The 16,971-nt window shown below is 32.5% G+C and overlaps 2 protein-coding genes, 1 non-coding gene and 1 pseudogene across 3 annotated transcripts in view; 2 read left to right on the plus strand and 2 right to left on the minus strand.

Annotated features, from left to right (window-relative positions):
- Positions 1-3,242: 3,242 nt before the first annotated feature.
- Positions 3,243-3,314, plus strand: TRNAH-GUG (transfer RNA histidine(anticodon GUG)). The gene has a single exon. It is a non-coding gene; the product is annotated as a tRNA-His (tRNA).
- Positions 3,315-8,107: 4,793 nt separating this feature from the next.
- On the minus strand, positions 8,108-8,492 carry LOC102600341 (protein RALF-like 27). Its single transcript, XM_006365597.2, has one exon. It carries the CDS (start codon positions 8,405-8,407, stop codon positions 8,108-8,110), a length of 300 nt encoding a protein of 99 aa, XP_006365659.1. The 5' UTR covers positions 8,408-8,492.
- A 1,558-nt stretch (positions 8,493-10,050) lies between these two features.
- Positions 10,051-13,349, minus strand: LOC102603036 (eukaryotic translation initiation factor 3 subunit M-like; annotated as a pseudogene).
- Positions 13,350-14,370: 1,021 nt separating this feature from the next.
- The window catches only part of LOC107058618 (retrovirus-related Pol polyprotein from transposon TNT 1-94), an 11,526-nt gene continuing 8,925 nt past the window's right edge, over positions 14,371-16,971 (plus strand). The window contains 1 exon segment of the mRNA XM_015304529.1: positions 14,371-14,436. Coding sequence (XP_015160015.1) covers positions 14,371-14,436 — 66 coding nt within the window.

Consider the following 16,971-nt stretch of genomic DNA (forward strand, 5'->3'; position numbering starts at 1 on the left):
AAACCTTACCTTTAGCCTCAAGAATGGTGGAAAACTGTCAAGAAAACACCTTGGGTCGTTCCTTAGTTCTCAAAGTCGAAACTTGCAGAATAAAACATTTTTGGGGTTTATTTCCCACTTAAGTCGCGTCTGTCCCGCCACAACGGTCCTCACCCAGCTACAGTGGCCCCGCCCTGGTGGAAAAATTCCGTCTTAGCGGCTTGCACGAAAACAGTGAGCAAATTTAAGAATTCCAAACCCCCATTTCACAACACACCTTCATCCCATGACACTCAGAAAATATCTGTTCACGCTAAGATCAGTTTCGGGAGTTCTACCCACCCGAATTTAATTCTGTAAAGTCGTACGGGTTCCTCAACGTCTTAGCTATCTACTCATATGATCAAATTCATAATTAGATCTCCCAATTGTTATCAGATTTCCCTAGACCTTACTGACTTCGATTTCGTCCAAATCTGGACTAGGTTGAGAAAATCCAAGTTACTACCAAAAAGTTTTCTGGCCCAAAATTTTTTCCCGTTGGCTTTTCTATAACAACGGGAGCAGGTCGTTACAAAATATTATACTGAAAATAAACACAACTTATATTAATGCTCCTTTTATTTCAATTTATGTGATACAATTTAAATTTTAAAAATTAAATAGTTAGGTAAATTTAGACATAAAATCTTCGACCAAAAATGACCACAAATGAAGCCCATTTACTGTTTGGACATATTGGGTTGATAGCGGCCCATGACATCTGAGACAACGATTGTAAAAGGAAAATACGGGAAAAATGTCTTTCTGTGTATGGCTGAATACACTGCAGAATCTCAGTAATTTTTATATAGACGTTGAAATTATAACATATTTTGATTATTCAATATTACAGCATTTGAACACATAATAAAATAGTATATTAGATAATTTTCACATCTCATGTATGTTTCAATTAATGTTGATGTGTACAATTAAAATAGGAGACATGTTTTATGTGATTAGCTCATTTATAAAATGGAAGCTTAAGAGCATGTGCAAAAACTTTTTCAAAATATAAATCGAAAGCATCTAACAAAAACACTTTATCATTTGAGCGATTGCTTAATTAAAACATGTCATAATTCAAATGTGTAACTGAAATTTACTGACAAGTTTAAAGTACTATCAATGTATTTAGCCTAATTATATATTTAGAGAAATTGGAGGAATATTTATTTCATCCGTTTACATTTTTTTTACATAAAATTATCCTTGAAAATGAAGCAAATATGTCCTTGAGATATTGAAAATAGAGCAATTATATTCTTCATTAGCCAAGTAGAGCATATATGTTCTCTTCACTAATAAGGTTCAATATTTTTTCTATGTTCAGTATTAGCACATCATAGAAGTTCATCTCAAATCAATATTAGATAGGTTATACTTGAATCCTTAATCTTTTTTCTTTGTCCAATAATATTAGCACTAGGGGAGTAGTAGGGAACTATTATTTAATAGGCGCGCATTGGTTTCAAATATTTCTCATTTTATTTGAAATTTATGGAGTTGAAGTTGAAGATTGAGTTGTGTTTGATTATATTTATTACAAATAATATTTCAAACATTTTTATCCGTGAATGTACTTAATTAATACAACTTCAAAAATAAAAGTCTGTTGGAAACACATGTTATAGGTTGTTTTTCAATTTTAAAATACAACTTCAAATTGGATTTGAAATTTTCATGACCAAACGCTGAATTCAAATAAGTGGAAAATCATTCGGAAATAAATAAATAATTTATATGGCCAGACAGACTAGTATCCCTTTCTACTTTACTGCTAATTGTATTTGCAGAGTATTATATATTTAACTCTTACGTTAGATTACAAAAACTTGTGTTGTATTCATTTCATTGTCAAAAAGAAGGGGGATGGGAGAAGGAAGAGACATTAACCTACCTCAATTTTGGATAATTTAAATTGGGCGAATCAAAATAAATCAAATATAATAAATAAATGAATTATTAATCCGCTCAATTTTTTATAAGTTGGTTGATTAATCATGCTAATTTAGCTCCCTAACACTCTGTTTGGATCATTGTTATCCATTGTATTGTATTGTTACTATACCTGCAATGTTTGTTTTGATTGTTACTTAAAATATATTGTATTGTTAAATTTCGTTGTTACGTAACAATGAAAACCCCTATTTTATGGAACAACCGATTTGGGTGTGTTCCCATTGTTACTTAATTTCTTTTTCCAATTATATCTTTACATAATATTTCAAAATATTATTTTACCCTTTACCTTATATTATTTAATTCTAGTCAAACCTCCTACCCTAGAATAATTAAGGATATTTTAGTAAATTTATAAATTACAATACAGTACGATACAATCAAACCAAACAATTAAAATGTTATTAAACAACAACAAACAATACAGTCTAGCCAAACATTGTATCTACCATACAGTATAGTATAGTACAATAGAGTACAAACGTATACAATACATTATGAAAGAATGCGTAGCAATGATCCAAACAGAGTGTAAAACTCCATTGAATGACCACTTCATTTTCATTTATTCTCGAAACGACTTTATATTATTTTCTAGTATTACATTAAGTCCATATAAAAAGAATACTCCAAATAAGATTTTTGTGGCTGCTATGGACGTACGATCTCAATTATTATCTTTTGCCTATGATTGTGAAAGCTTACCAAACTCCACATTGCATAATTGTTATAGTTTCCCACATTATTATTTTAGAGAACAAGTAGTACTACTATATAATTTTGAGTAATCTTCGATTTATGAGTTAATTTTTTTTTATTTAGAGTAATATTTAATGACAATTTGTTTAACACTTGCAATCAACACGAGAACTTACTAATTTTATTTAGTTTTTAAAAGAGGAGATAGACAGTATTCTTTTAGAGTAGGAAAGAGAAGTACTCAAAAGAGACCAAGGACAAAATTAGAGAAGGATAAATGAAGGAAAAGTAACTAAATACTCGCTCCGATCTAATTTTACATTTTATGGATTTTGAGATTCAAATAAAAAAAGATCTGAATATAAATCATATGATAATTTATATATGTAAATTTTATTTCAAATCACACTTTAAGATTTCATACATAAATTCACAATTAAAATTAAAGTTTAATCTTTGAAATTTAACTTGTGCCATATAAACCGGGACAAAGACAATATGAGCATATCTAAATCTTTTACATAACTTATAATCTTTACACTATATCGAAAATCAACAAAGTGGCTGTAGTTTAGTGGTGAGAATTCCACGTTGTGGCCGTGGAGACCTGGGCTCGAATCCCAGCAGCCACATATATTCTTTTTGGCCACTACTTTAAACTGTCGAAAAATGGAAGTGTGACGTAAATTGAGATAAAGAGAGTAACAATATTCCGGCTAACTTGACGGATGAATCAACCTGAAGAATGGTCGCATCTAGTGTAGAGCGAACATGTGCGTAATTTGCCAGTTTTCTTGTCCACGCAACTGCCGTAGACTCCCTCGTTGCAGACCGGTGGCCGCTGCAAAGTAGCTGGGTAAGAGAGGTACTTTTCACCACCTGCAAGACTAACCTGCCAATTAATACCATCGATTTCTCCGGTGCTGTTCGACCGCAAATCAACGTTCATTGTTACCGAAGAAGCAGAGAGTAAAATCTCCGTTATCATCACCATGGATAGGCAAAAGAAAATGAAGCTCCTCATTTTAGCTATTATTGCCTTGTTCCTATGAATATTATGAAGGTGAATATTCACACATCACTAATAAAGGGTCTATTATTTTAAGGACCCCTAATAATGCATTATTAGACAAAAGAAATACTACAGATAATGGCAGAGTCAGAATTTTTTATAAGGGGTTCAAAATCTGTAGAAATAAACACACAAAGTAATCGAAGGGGATTTGACATATACAATATATACATAAAAAATTATTTTAACCATATATAAATAATATAATTTTCTGTCGAAGGGATTCGATCAACCGCATTAGTACAAGGTGGCTCTGCCCTCAGTACAGAAGATGCAGACTTTCTACCAGTTATCTTTTTTGTCCATTTTTGCGTTTGATAGCAAAAAATATGTTCCTTGTAATAACTTAGATAAGCGTGAAAAATACATCTACCCTATCTTTTTTTTTGGGAGTTTAATATCTAAACTATTGAAAGTTTGAGTTTCATACATAAACTATCATTTATTAATTTGACAAACATAACTCAGTAGTGTGTGTAATGCACTCTCTATTTTATTTGAAAAAACTTCACACCTGACATTCCACATGAATTAAATATTTACATTGACCAAAATTAAATAATAAACTATTAATATTAATAAAAAATTGGAAAAAGACTCAAAAATACCCTTAACCTATTAGAAATGGTTGCTTCAACCTATTGGTTTAAAAATGGTCTCAACATTTTGTTTGGACTCAAAAATACCCTTTAGTTAACAAAAATCTAATGTGAATTTAATTAAACAAGTGGCCAAATTTCATTGGTCCAGCAAATTTCTTTTTATCAAATAAAATAAACTCCACCCAACCCAAATCCGTTTCACTGTCAATTTAAATGTTTTTTCTATTTTTTTCTTCCTCTTTTTTCTTTCTTTAAGAACAACAACTTCCAATCCAAAACTAGCAGAATTTTTATAAACCCAATGTGTTTGTAAAAGCTTATTATTTAAAAATCAGACATACGGATTAAACAAGATGAAAGCAAGTAGTTAAAATATTTTCATATAATGCTTTATAAACCGATATTTATGAAGTTTGAACTAATTCTAAATTTAGAAAAATTTCTAGCTTTCATCCTTTTCAAAAGTGATTCAGTCAGAGATAATGAGCAAACAAAAGTTTAAAACTCCATGTGAGAGAAACAAGCAAATAACAGGAGGTATCAAATTAAAGATACGAAAATTGGGTTAGATTTATCAAAAATGGTTTTGAGCGTAAGGTTTATTTGTTTGATAAAAAAAAAGTTAGATATATTTTTAGGAATTTTTTCTACTTGTTTACTGAATATAATATAAATAAAAAATTTATTTTAAAAAAAGTCTTGCAGCGGCAAGAAAAAAATATTTTTGATATGTATATATCTAACACAAAACAAGAAATTTTTTTTGAAAGCGGACGTTAGGTGAAGTGGGTAAAATATTCTTTTAAGAAAATAAAATAATATCTAAGTTAGTATTTGAAGGGGGGGGGGGGGTGAAATGAAGTGATGGATTGGGGTAAGAAAAATATTTTAAATTTTATTTTATAAAAAAAATAATGAATAATAGTTTTTAAATCTTTAATTTTAACTAATACTAATAATTTATTAATTTTTGTCAAGGTGAAAAATTTTGTGCATGTGAAGTGTGATGTGGTAAATTTTTAATAAAACAGAGATTGTATTACACACACCATGATAAGAGTGTTATAAAAGAGAGATGTGTTTTTCTCAAGCTAATAAGTGATAGTTTAGATATGAAACTCAAAAAAAGAAGATAATTTAGGTGTGCTTTTGACATTTAAGTGCTTAGATGAGTTGATCGTACATTTCCATATATAGATATAGAAGTTACAAATTCAAATCTTGATACCACCTATTAACAAAACACAAATTTTAAGTGTTTAACTACTCAAACTAACATGTGGAAAAGACGAATTAAAAATATAACCAAATATTACATGGTTCAATCAGAGGCTGTGCCACCTTATACTAAGGGGTTCATCCGAACCCCCTTCAGCGGAAAATTATATTATTTATACATGATTAAAATATTTTTTTATGTATATATAGTAAATGTCGAACCCCCTTCGGCTACTTCGTATGTCTATTTCTACAGATTTGTACCCCTGGGTTCAATTGATTTTTGATAGGTCTTAGTCTCTTAGATATGATCATGTTAGTGAACTACTACATAACATTTTTCTCTAAAAACTTTGATGCAGGCTTTTTTAGATCCTAAAAACTGAGAATTGGCAAAATTCAAACTAGTTTACCCATAATAGTATAAATCAAACCACATCATGTATATTGTATGATGTTGGCTGCTTAATTCTAGCTACCCAGAAAATCACTTAGATCAACGGTGAAAGTTTTTGGTTAAAAACATCTTTAAACTATACCCCAACTTAATCTATATCCTTAAATTATCCTTCTTTAACAAAAAATATCTTTCGAGTATTTAAAACTTAACAACTTTTATCCCTCTGTTAAAATTTGTCAAAAAATTAGCGAATTCCACACAAAAACATATGCAATTCATATTATTCTTATAAAAAAATGTATAATTTTATTATCTGTTGGAAAAAGCTTCCAAAAATAAAATAAAAAATATTTTTTTAAAACTCTTGTTTGTTGTTTAAAAAATATGTTAGGATAGTGTGAGTCTATGAGGAGACATGATCTGCTCTTCTTTTTCACCAATTGAATGGAGTTGGAGCTTAATTTCACATCATCTTCACCTTGCAAATTAAAGTCAAAATATCGTTAGATCTATAATTTTTTTGGGGCAAATCGATACTTGAGGTGATCAAGATTCAGCTGATTTTGATCTCTAGTACTCGAGTTTCGTTTTCCATTATTAGAAGTAAAAGTCTCCGATCTATACCACTTTTTACAGATTCAGTGAGAAGAAAATATTTCAACTGATAATTCTTTGATATCAAATCCAATGAAAAGTAAATAAAAACAAAATTGTTTATTAATTAAAAGGAAGACTATGTAAAACGGTGTTGCTAAATAAAATTCACAATATTATTTTAGATGTACGTAGAATGAACAATATTGATTTATTGGGGTGATTTAAGGAGTTTTGTTGAGAATAGCGTGAATCGTATATGTTTTTTGTGAAGAATTTGCTAATTTTTGACAAATTTTAACAAAAGGATGAAAGATGTCAAATTTTAAATAATTGAGGGATTAAGAAAAACAATTTAATAATGTACTTTAAGTTGGGGGTATAGTTTAACTGTTTAAGAATGTTTTTGATAAAAAACTCTCAACAGTGACGATGGGGGAGACAATCATATTTATTTTTTCAATTTTAAAAAAGTTTAGTTTCCTACAAAAATATTTCTCCGTGCCAAATATATAAGGTCTGTTTGGAAAGCCATCAGGTAATTGAAATTAGTGTAATTGAAAATATTTAAGAGCAAATTCTAGACTAAATATTTAAATTTGGTGAATCAAAATAAACCAAATATAATAAATAAACGAATCATTAATTTGCTTAAATTTGTACGAGTTGGTTGATTAATCCTGTTAATTATTTGGCTCCCTAAAACTCCATTAAATGATCACTTCATTTTCATTTGTTCTCGACACGATTTTACATTATTATCTATTACATTAAAAAGAATACTCCGAATAAGACTTTTGTGGTCAATACGATCTTAATTGTTATCTTCTGTCTGAATTGTGAAAGCTCATCAAACTCCATGTTGCATAATTTTTACACTAGTTTCCCACATTAATTAAGAGAACAAGTGGTAGTACTTTTATATAATTTGAGTGCTCCTCCCTCCGTTTCAATTGTGACACTTTTCGAATTTCGAAATTTAAATTTTTATTCTTTCATATATGCATGTTTTAAATAAATACTATCTGAATATAAATTATTACTGTAATTTATAATACATTTTAAGTAGTTTTCAAATATGTAAATTTTATTTCAAAACACATTTTAAGATTTCACGCTTGAATTCAAAATCAAAATTCAATTCAATTCTCGAAATACATAAATTGGGAAAAAGATAATATGAACATATGTAAATCTTGCCATTTTGGAAGTATATACACACAGGTTATGTTCATTTACATAACTTAATCAATTTATAATCATTATCATGAACACAGAGAGTGATTGTAGTTTAGTGGTGAGAATTCCACGTCCAGCAGCCACACACACATTTCTTTTTGGCCACTATAAGATGTAGTAACAGAAATTAACAATACCCCTCCCCTAGCTCCTTATAAAACATAAGTAATATAAAAGATATATAGACAAGAGATCATCTTTATTCAAATGTCTTCTCGTGTCACTTATAAGGGTAAATGATAACCCTATTTATAGGTAGAGAAATCACTCTAAAGTCACTTTAACTTCATAGATTCAGTTTTAACCTGGAGAACGCTTGCAGTTATTGTAGTAGGTACATGGCCGTTGCCCAGGCTTCTTGTCCCCTATGCAATTCCCGTACACTTTCTCGTTGCAGATCGGCGGCTTATCGTTAATAACTTTGAAAGACAAGTAATTTCCACCACCTGCAAGACTAACCTGCCAATTAATACCATCCATTTCTCCGGTGCCGTTCCACTGCCTATCAACGATCATCGTCCCGTGTGTCACCGAAGAAGCAGAGAGCAAAATCTTCGCTATCATCACCATGGATAGGCAAAAGAAAGTAAAGCTCCTCATTTTAGAAATCTCACACTATTATTGCTGACTATTGACTCATGAATATTATGAAGGTGTTCACGGATCACTAATAAATGGTCTCTTTTTTAGGTAGGGGGGTCCCCACCTAATAATGCGTGCATTATTAGAGGAAAAGAAAGACTGCAGAAGATACAAACTTTCTACCACTTCATCTTTTTTGTCCGTTTTGCTTTTTATATATAAAAAAATATGCTCTAGTCTATTTAGACTGCTTGCATTAGTAATGATGATATTAGTTATGTAGATTTCTAAATCGTCAATCAAATGTCATATCTACCAAATGAAGGGTACTAGTATGATGATTTCATTTTATCTATTACACCAAACGTGTCAAAAGTGTTGGGTATAACAAGAGTTCATGGGAAATAGAGGGAAGATAAAAAGAGGAATTGGAAAAAATTCTCTTATACTTTAAGAAAAATCATTTCTCCCTCATTGGTGGTGGAAAAGAAAATAGATGTGTTTAAATAGAGAAACACTTCTATTAGTTGTTAAAAGGGTTGGAAAGAGGGATCTCCTCGCGCCGTCGTCGTCGCTCGCTCGGCTCGGCTTTGGCGTCTTTGGAAAATGATCGATCGAGAGATTAGTTTTTGGACAAAGTATTGTATTATAACCGAAATTCCGACCCGACTCGGATCCGCGCGACCCGTTTTATTTAAATTCTTTCCCAACTTTCAGGAACAACCATGACCGTTTGAAAGGTTGCAAACTTTCATGAATGGTCGTGTAGATTCTGAAAGGTTGCAACCTTTCGGAACCAGTTCCTCTTGGCTATAAATACTCGTAATCCTTCAAACTTTTTACTTACGAAAGTTTCTGATTTCTTCTTCTTCTTCTGCACAAATATTTTTCGTGTACTTTACTACCGTTGAGTGGCTCGCTGACACCAGAGTTTTGCGTATCAATACACTGGTGATTGAGATCATTCTATCCTGGGAGGACATATTCCAAATCAAACCTCAGAAATACTAGAGGGAAATAATTTCCTTAAGGGGACACTGTGCATTTAGTGGGATTGATCTTCTTCCTGTTTTGTTTTTCCAGATTCTGGTATGTTTTTACAAATTTTAGTTTTGTGAATTAAATTATGTTCTTTTGTTCTTCACTGGTTAATTAAACTTTGGTAACTTCGTATTTTTCCAAAGTTTATTGTAATCAGTATTACTGTTTTAAACACAGATTGTGCAACAAAAAGGATACTAAAAATGTATATCAGAATTGTCTCCCTTTATCCACCACACCAAATCGTCTACTAAGAGAACGACAACAACTCTAGACACACCTCCTAATTTTAAAAGGTGGAAACAATGGAGGCAACTTTATCTCCAAAATTTTTTTTTGACACCTTTATATTTCTTAGGCATGTTCCAAGGATGCCGAAAAAATTGAAAGTTGGACATTGAAATACTGGAATCAATTGCAAATTATAATTAAAACCCTGTAATCTCATAAAACTACATATGTAAACTTGTTTGGAAAAAAAAGCAAGTGCAGCTTAAGAAACTCAGAGAAATTTGATGCAGAAAGAATAATGTCAAAATTTCTGCTTGAAAGAGATGACTCTAAATGGGAACTAATTAATCTAGTCTCCAAGAAATTTAAAGAAGATGATTTTCGCATATAACTAACAAAAAGAACCTTCAGTGGATCGCTAATCCTTGCATTGTTTGTGTGCTATCTTCAACTTATCTTGTTAGCATGAATTGTACTAATAACACCTGCAATATTTCCCTATAAACAGTTTATACTCATCAACATTAATCAAACACAGAGATCACAATAATCATTATAAATGAGAATTAGATGTTAAGGATATCTAACTAAATGAAGTGGAAGGATAATAGAAATATGCTCTCTGCATCACTATGTGTCTAAAGGCTCTGGAAGAGCAGCAACAAGAATCATGGTAACTAGTCACACCCGCTCTTAGAACCCAAATTGACTATATGAATAGAGTTTAAGAAGAATGTGACTTACTCTCTAGGTCACAAGCTTTGCTCGAAGCAATTGTCACTGACTTGTCCCAAACACACGCTCTGTACATCGGCTGCACAACATTCATTCGAAGGAAAAGAAAAATGTTACGAATAATGAACAATAAAAGCTTAACTAACCAGAGTTAACTTATACAACCAAAGTAGAGGCAATGATAATAAAAGACGACCACCACAGAAAGAACACCTCACAATTATTACTTGGTTCATTTGATCTATCTTGCAGATGAGTAACTTAACTGAAATTGCCTTAACAACCCACGATTCCACCTCAATATCATCGATCTGCAAAAAGCAAAAGACCAATGGTACGACCAAACTGGGGAGCACGAATACAAACTACAAGCCATGGACAATAAATGTACCTTCAATGTGTCTTTGATCATGGAATAAGGAATTTGACCAGTTTCCGTCATGCCAAGATCTACCAAGGTCAATAATATCATTTTTTCTACACAATCTTCATGGAGAAGTCCTGTTGCATTAACCAGAAGAATCAGGCCAAGGGTAGCATTATAAATTCAAGGGTTCACTCATAAAATACACCAAAGTTCCATTTAGCAGAAATTTAAGTACTGACCTTAGGTTTTTAATAATTCTGAATTTGCCTCCTGGAAATTCATATAATCATCTAACCTACCAGTGAGAAAGATCTTCAAAAGCTAATATGCTAGAGCATGTTTAACATGTTTCTCCAATTAGACTATAATAGGTATATCTAGCAAACCACACTATCATATTAAAAGTCAAGAGTAAATATGGCAAGTAGTTTACCCAGAATAGTAAAAATCAGAACACATCGTGTATGATGTTGGTTGCTTAATTCCAGCTACGTAGCAAATCACTCAGATTAACAGTGATGAGGGAGACAATCATGTCGTATAATAATAGTCTTTTTTTTTGGATAACCCTGGTGTCCGAGCCAACTTTCATACTCTCAAACTAATTCCATAGTATACATATCACCTCCCACCAATATTAGGTATACGGTAACTCTAATACAAGAGTTTAATTTGATGCACCTATACAATTACATGCTAGCAATAGAACGTATCCAATGCATCCAAAAAAACACTCTACAAGATACCGACAGAGCGTGGGAAAAGAAAGAATTTGGCGATTTGAAATCTAAAACAAAAACAACAGACTGTTCAAATTAGAAAATAGTTGCCTTTTTATCCAAGCAATTCAACATCAGAGTACTGTTGAACATATATATACTTGAAATATGTAAGGTGCCTTGACAAAGGCAATAATTGCATGGAGAGCTTTTTCCTTTGCCTCATTCAAGGCAAAAGCATCTTCATCCGAGAAAGTTTCCAAATACTTTATAAGAAACTTGAAAGACGTTTTTGCAGAGCTGCAAATATAGATGGGAGTCAGAGAAGAATGCGAAAATTTTAAGAACAGGTTTCTCCAGAAAATACAATTCATTCACTCATACCCCTTGGTTTCCTTCAGAATGTTTGACATCTTAAGAAAGAACCCCCTCAGATCTTTGACTCCAAGATTCCACTCTTTCAAGAAGCTATCTATCTTTTTGAAATATGGCAAGAAATGTTCAGCAACTTTTCTATTTATGGCCAAATTAAGGGCCTTTATATACACAAAGAAATGGCTATAAGGATTCTCCAACAGGTTGTAGAGATTGAACAAGTTGAAATGAGAGGAGGAACAAAGCATATTGTGACACCAGAAACAAAAACTCCAGGAATTAAAGTGATTAATTTTAAGACATGATACATTTATGCGAAATGCAGGCTTATCACTTGGTTGTTGAGAAAGTATAAAGGATATGAGCTCTGTCATCTCGTGTACTTGGTCCAAACTCTCAGGTTTCTTAACAAAGTTGCAGATTATATATAGTGAAAATGCACTCAAGATCTGAGGTAGAAACCAATTAAAACAGATTACATAACTCAAAAAACAAACAAAATTCGGAAAACATAACATGTGAAAAGATGGTTTCAATGTGCCAGACAATTAGAGGTTGCTTCACATTGATGAAGAAAGAAGAGATGCCTCTAAACAATTTTCTCAAAGATAGAAGTCCCGTATGTGCTAGATAATAACATAATTTGACTCAAGAATTTATTAAAATATGATGGAACTTGTCTTCTAGAAAATTATGTATAATGTATGGAGAATTTCTGGATTATATATTTTGTTGGTCTTAGTGAAAAAGCGTTGGGTGAGCTTGTATACACATTGACTAATCCAATTGTAGCTTGTTACAACACACATATCGGGTAAATGTACCCACCAAGATTGGAATAGAAAGGCTCACACTGAGTGTAGTAATTACAAAGATTTTAACCACAGATCTACATGTTGTTACTCCTAAGTCTTAACCACTCGGCCATTCCCGTGTAGACTACTTTGGATCATTTCAATCAACTGAAATGTGAATTTTACCTTTCTTAGAAGCTTTAGAAAATATCAAATCCGCAGAAGAGAGCATCAATGAAGACAAATCTAGATATCTTCCTTCAATTATCTATTTCTCTATCTCGGCACACAACCCATTCACCTGACACTCTGCAACCTATGTACATGTCATATAAATCCATTCAGAACATATACAAATACCACAGCCATAGAATTCCAGCCTCAGAATCCGTCCTCACAAATTCCATACAACAATTTACTAAACCACCCACATTTCAAATCCAGATTGTCTAAAACACCAGTATTTTTGAAATAGAAAATTATAACTAGATTACAACGCGTGAATCGTTTGAGAGAATCCTGTCTAAGCTAAATAAATTTCAAACAAGCAATAAAAATAGACGCAGTTCGAGTGATAGAAGATTGTCGAGCAAGATAAAGATTACCTCTTGGTCAGCGTCAGCCCATGACATCTGAGCGCTGAACTGAACGACGATAAGCGATGGATCTTCCTCCGAAGTCGGAACAACGATGGTCATTTTTCCTCTGAGTTTATCATCGATTGCAAATTTGAAACTCTCCGAGAGAGATCACAAGAGTTTGAGAGCAGCCACATAGAGAGAAAAGTGAGAAAGTGCAGATTTTCGCACAAGCCCTAGCATCCAAGTTCAAATCGCGATTCCCGTTTCGTTTCTTATCTAATTGAGCTGATTTTTGGACAGCTTGCTCCTTTCAACTTGATCTTTGATTGGGAACTGAGAAAGGGTGATTTGGAGTCTTGTATCTCCATATTCTTTGCTCGTGAACAATAGTTGCGGTTTGGTGTTTGCTTCTCTTATTTCTCTAGTTTTTTGGTGCTATTTGTAGGTGTGTTGCTCATTGTTTGGCACTTTGTTGGTGGCCATTTTGGAGAACATTTTTGTAACTCTTATTGATTTTAGTTGAGTTTTGGCCTTATGGTTTTTACTCTGCACACAGAAGAGGTTTTTCACGTTAAACTTTGGTGTCTCGTGTGTTGATTTATTTTTCTTGCTTTGTTGATTTGTTTGCTGCCCAAATAGTTTGTTCTTGCATTATTTGTCTTCTTTTGATTCGAATAGAAGGGAAAGTTTTGACTTGGATTTTCTTCCGCTATAGCCCCGTCGTGCACATTTATTTTGTGCTTGTAGTGACCCTAAAAATTGATAGGTGAAACTAGAGTCTAACATATGAATCTTAAAAGTTTTAGCATAAATTGGAGTTAGGAAATTTTCTAAAAATTTGACTAAGTATAAGTTCAAGAGAGGGTCCAAGGAAGGCGAAAGGCATCACTGCCCTTCGAAGCTCCCTTGGACTTTGCCTTAGTTTTATTTGGTAAGTCCACGTGAGCAAGGGGTGTTTTCGTAAATATTAATTTTTAGTTAAATTAAGAAGTGGGTATATTTTATATTATTTCTAAATAGCAATATAAGATATTAAAACATTTAAAAAGGTATTTTTTTTGTAATTCATTCTTCAAGAATCAAAACCCCTCGTTCAAAAAGGTTCTCTCTAGAACCCCATGGAAGCTTAAGGTGAAAGATGGAGCTAGGGTTGATGGTGGCTACTGATTTCTTCTTCAATTTCGTTTGGTTCTTGATGATTAAGGTATGGGGATCCTTTTTTCCTTGATTATTCTTTCTTTCAAGGAGCCCAATCAAAAGGTTTTCAAGGTTTTTCAAATACACAAAACCCGATTTCAAATTCTAAGCATTGGTTCTTGCATTAAATGATTTTAAATGATGTTTTATGTTGTTATTAATGATTATTGATGGTTTTAAGAAAGAAATCTTTATGAACCCATGCCTTCTCAAATTCTTTAAATTTGGCCTAAAGTTGGTCTATTGATTTTGAGTAATTGATGAAGGATTATTGAATGGTTTGATGTGGGTTGTTCTTATATGATCTTAGCTATGTTGAATTGCTGGAAATTGTTATTGAATTGTATAATGGGAGGTAGTAGCCTTGAAAAGTCATAAATTGGGATTTAGCCTTTATGCTGGTTATTGGATATTGTTTAGCTTAGCTTGCATAGTTGAATGTTGTTATTATCATTGTTATTGTATTGTTGATTTTTGGAATATGAGGATGATGAAGATAGCTAGGGAAAGAGGGTAAGTTAACCTAACTTGATGAATATTGTATAATTGGCATGGAATTGAGTATTGTGGCTTATGGACTTTGAAAGGTGGTAAAAGGGCTTGATCTATTAATATTGTTATAATTGCTTCTTAGGTTGGATCCACCTTAGGTGTAAGTGTTGCTTGTTGCTTTTGAATTATGATCATGGCCTTGAAGACATTATAGGAATAATTGAGTATTACCGTGATATTATGTTGTAAATACAAGGGGGTTGTGATTGAAAGCATGTTCTCTCTTAATACTTATGAATGAAGATGATGGAATGTTAAATGCCTTATATTATTGATTGTCATCTCTTGACTTGGTAGACTTAGGTGCTCTTCTTGATAAATGAAAAACTTTGTTGAATATGAATCGGTAGGCTATGTCATTCCTTTCATATGTAAGTGATGAAATTTGTTTCTGAGCTGGGTAGTGTTTGGTAATTTATGCATATCTCATTTTCTAGAACTTCGTTTACAATGAATAAATATGATTTGGAAAGCTAACTCGTATACCTACAACTCTTATGTTTATGTAAAACTCTAATTTAACTGTTATGAACACGATATATGGGACGCAACAAAGGGCAAGTTCTGCCAGATTTCAGAAATTGAAATCCTGGATGATCAGCTGTTAGTGTTTTGAATATATCTTTTTGTACAAAATGTATTTTGCGGTGATTCTTGTTTGTTTGCAACCTTAAGAGATGTAGTTACATTTTTCATGAAGGTTATAAATTCTAGTTTTACCGTTTTCCTTTTCAAATCTAAACTGATTCACTATTTTGGGAGCATAGTTGTAATTGTACATGGTAGACTTACTTGCGATGATGATCCTTTTTTACTTCGACATTACTGAGCTAATATAAGTTATGTAATTGTATTTTGAAGGTTATATATACTCGTGTACAAGCTGAGAACCTTGATACGTTGGTCGGCTACGGTTTGGATTCTTGACGTTTTATTGGACTGTTTCTATGCTAAAGCCCGAGGTTTGTGTATAAACTTGTACTTGTACTCTTGCTATTTTCTTGTATATTTGAAGGGTTATCTCGATACATTGGTTACTCTTGTCACTTGGCATTGACATGTTGGTATCATTTAAAGCATTAAAGACATTTGTGTAACTCGCCTACTTGTACGGATTGTTTGATCACCTGGCACTCTTGTTGGGACCTTGTCCTTCTTGTGGCTGTGACTTTGTCACTTTTGGCATGCCTCTTGATTCAGATCATTTGTCATCTTGACTCTGGATTTTTAGTCCATCTTATGAATGTAAGTTGTCCATTTTAAATACGGATTAGAAAGCCATTTTTAATATGGTTCTTGGTTCTCTTGATTATTGGGCTTTGACCCTTCTTGATACAGGGCGTCGGGCCTTCTTGATACTTGTTCTTGGTGTGACGACATGATGTATATATTGGGCGAGCCTTGTTATTGAATCTCTTGGAAATTGGTGCTATGAGCACTCTTGACACTTGGATCTTTAAATGTAGAACTTGATGCCCTTAATATGAACTCTAGTTATTTGATAGGTTCTACACCATGTAGGTAGTAGTATGGGATGCTATCTACACATGGCACGAGTAGCCTTTGAAGGTGCTAAAGTGATATCTCTAAGTCTATATGACTAAAGTGTGAAGTCCCCTAAATGCATAAATGTGTCCTAAATGACTTTAAAAGAAGAATGTTGACTTATTGTCTAAATGATTTGTTGAATGAATAACTTATGTTAATGAAGTGAGTTACTTAGTATGTTACCTTGAAGCATGATGGTTCTTGTCTATAGTAGCCTTGAGGAACACTTAGGTGTGTATGAAGAGGTTGTATGGGCGGCCACTTCATGTCTCACTCAAGTGTGTCTTAAGGTAACTTTAGATAAGGTTCCTTGGATGATGAAATGAGCTACTTGGTGAAAATGTTGAGTATGTCTATAATGTGGTTAATGTCTTATATGTTGGTTATGTTCTATAATATGTCTAATATGTCAATATTCATGAAGTTTTACTAAAATGGCATA

The sequence above is a fragment of the Solanum tuberosum genome, unplaced genomic scaffold, assembly GCF_000226075.1.
Source record: "Solanum tuberosum cultivar DM 1-3 516 R44 unplaced genomic scaffold, SolTub_3.0 scf00574, whole genome shotgun sequence".
Classification (NCBI taxonomy): Eukaryota; Viridiplantae; Streptophyta; class Magnoliopsida; order Solanales; family Solanaceae; genus Solanum; species Solanum tuberosum.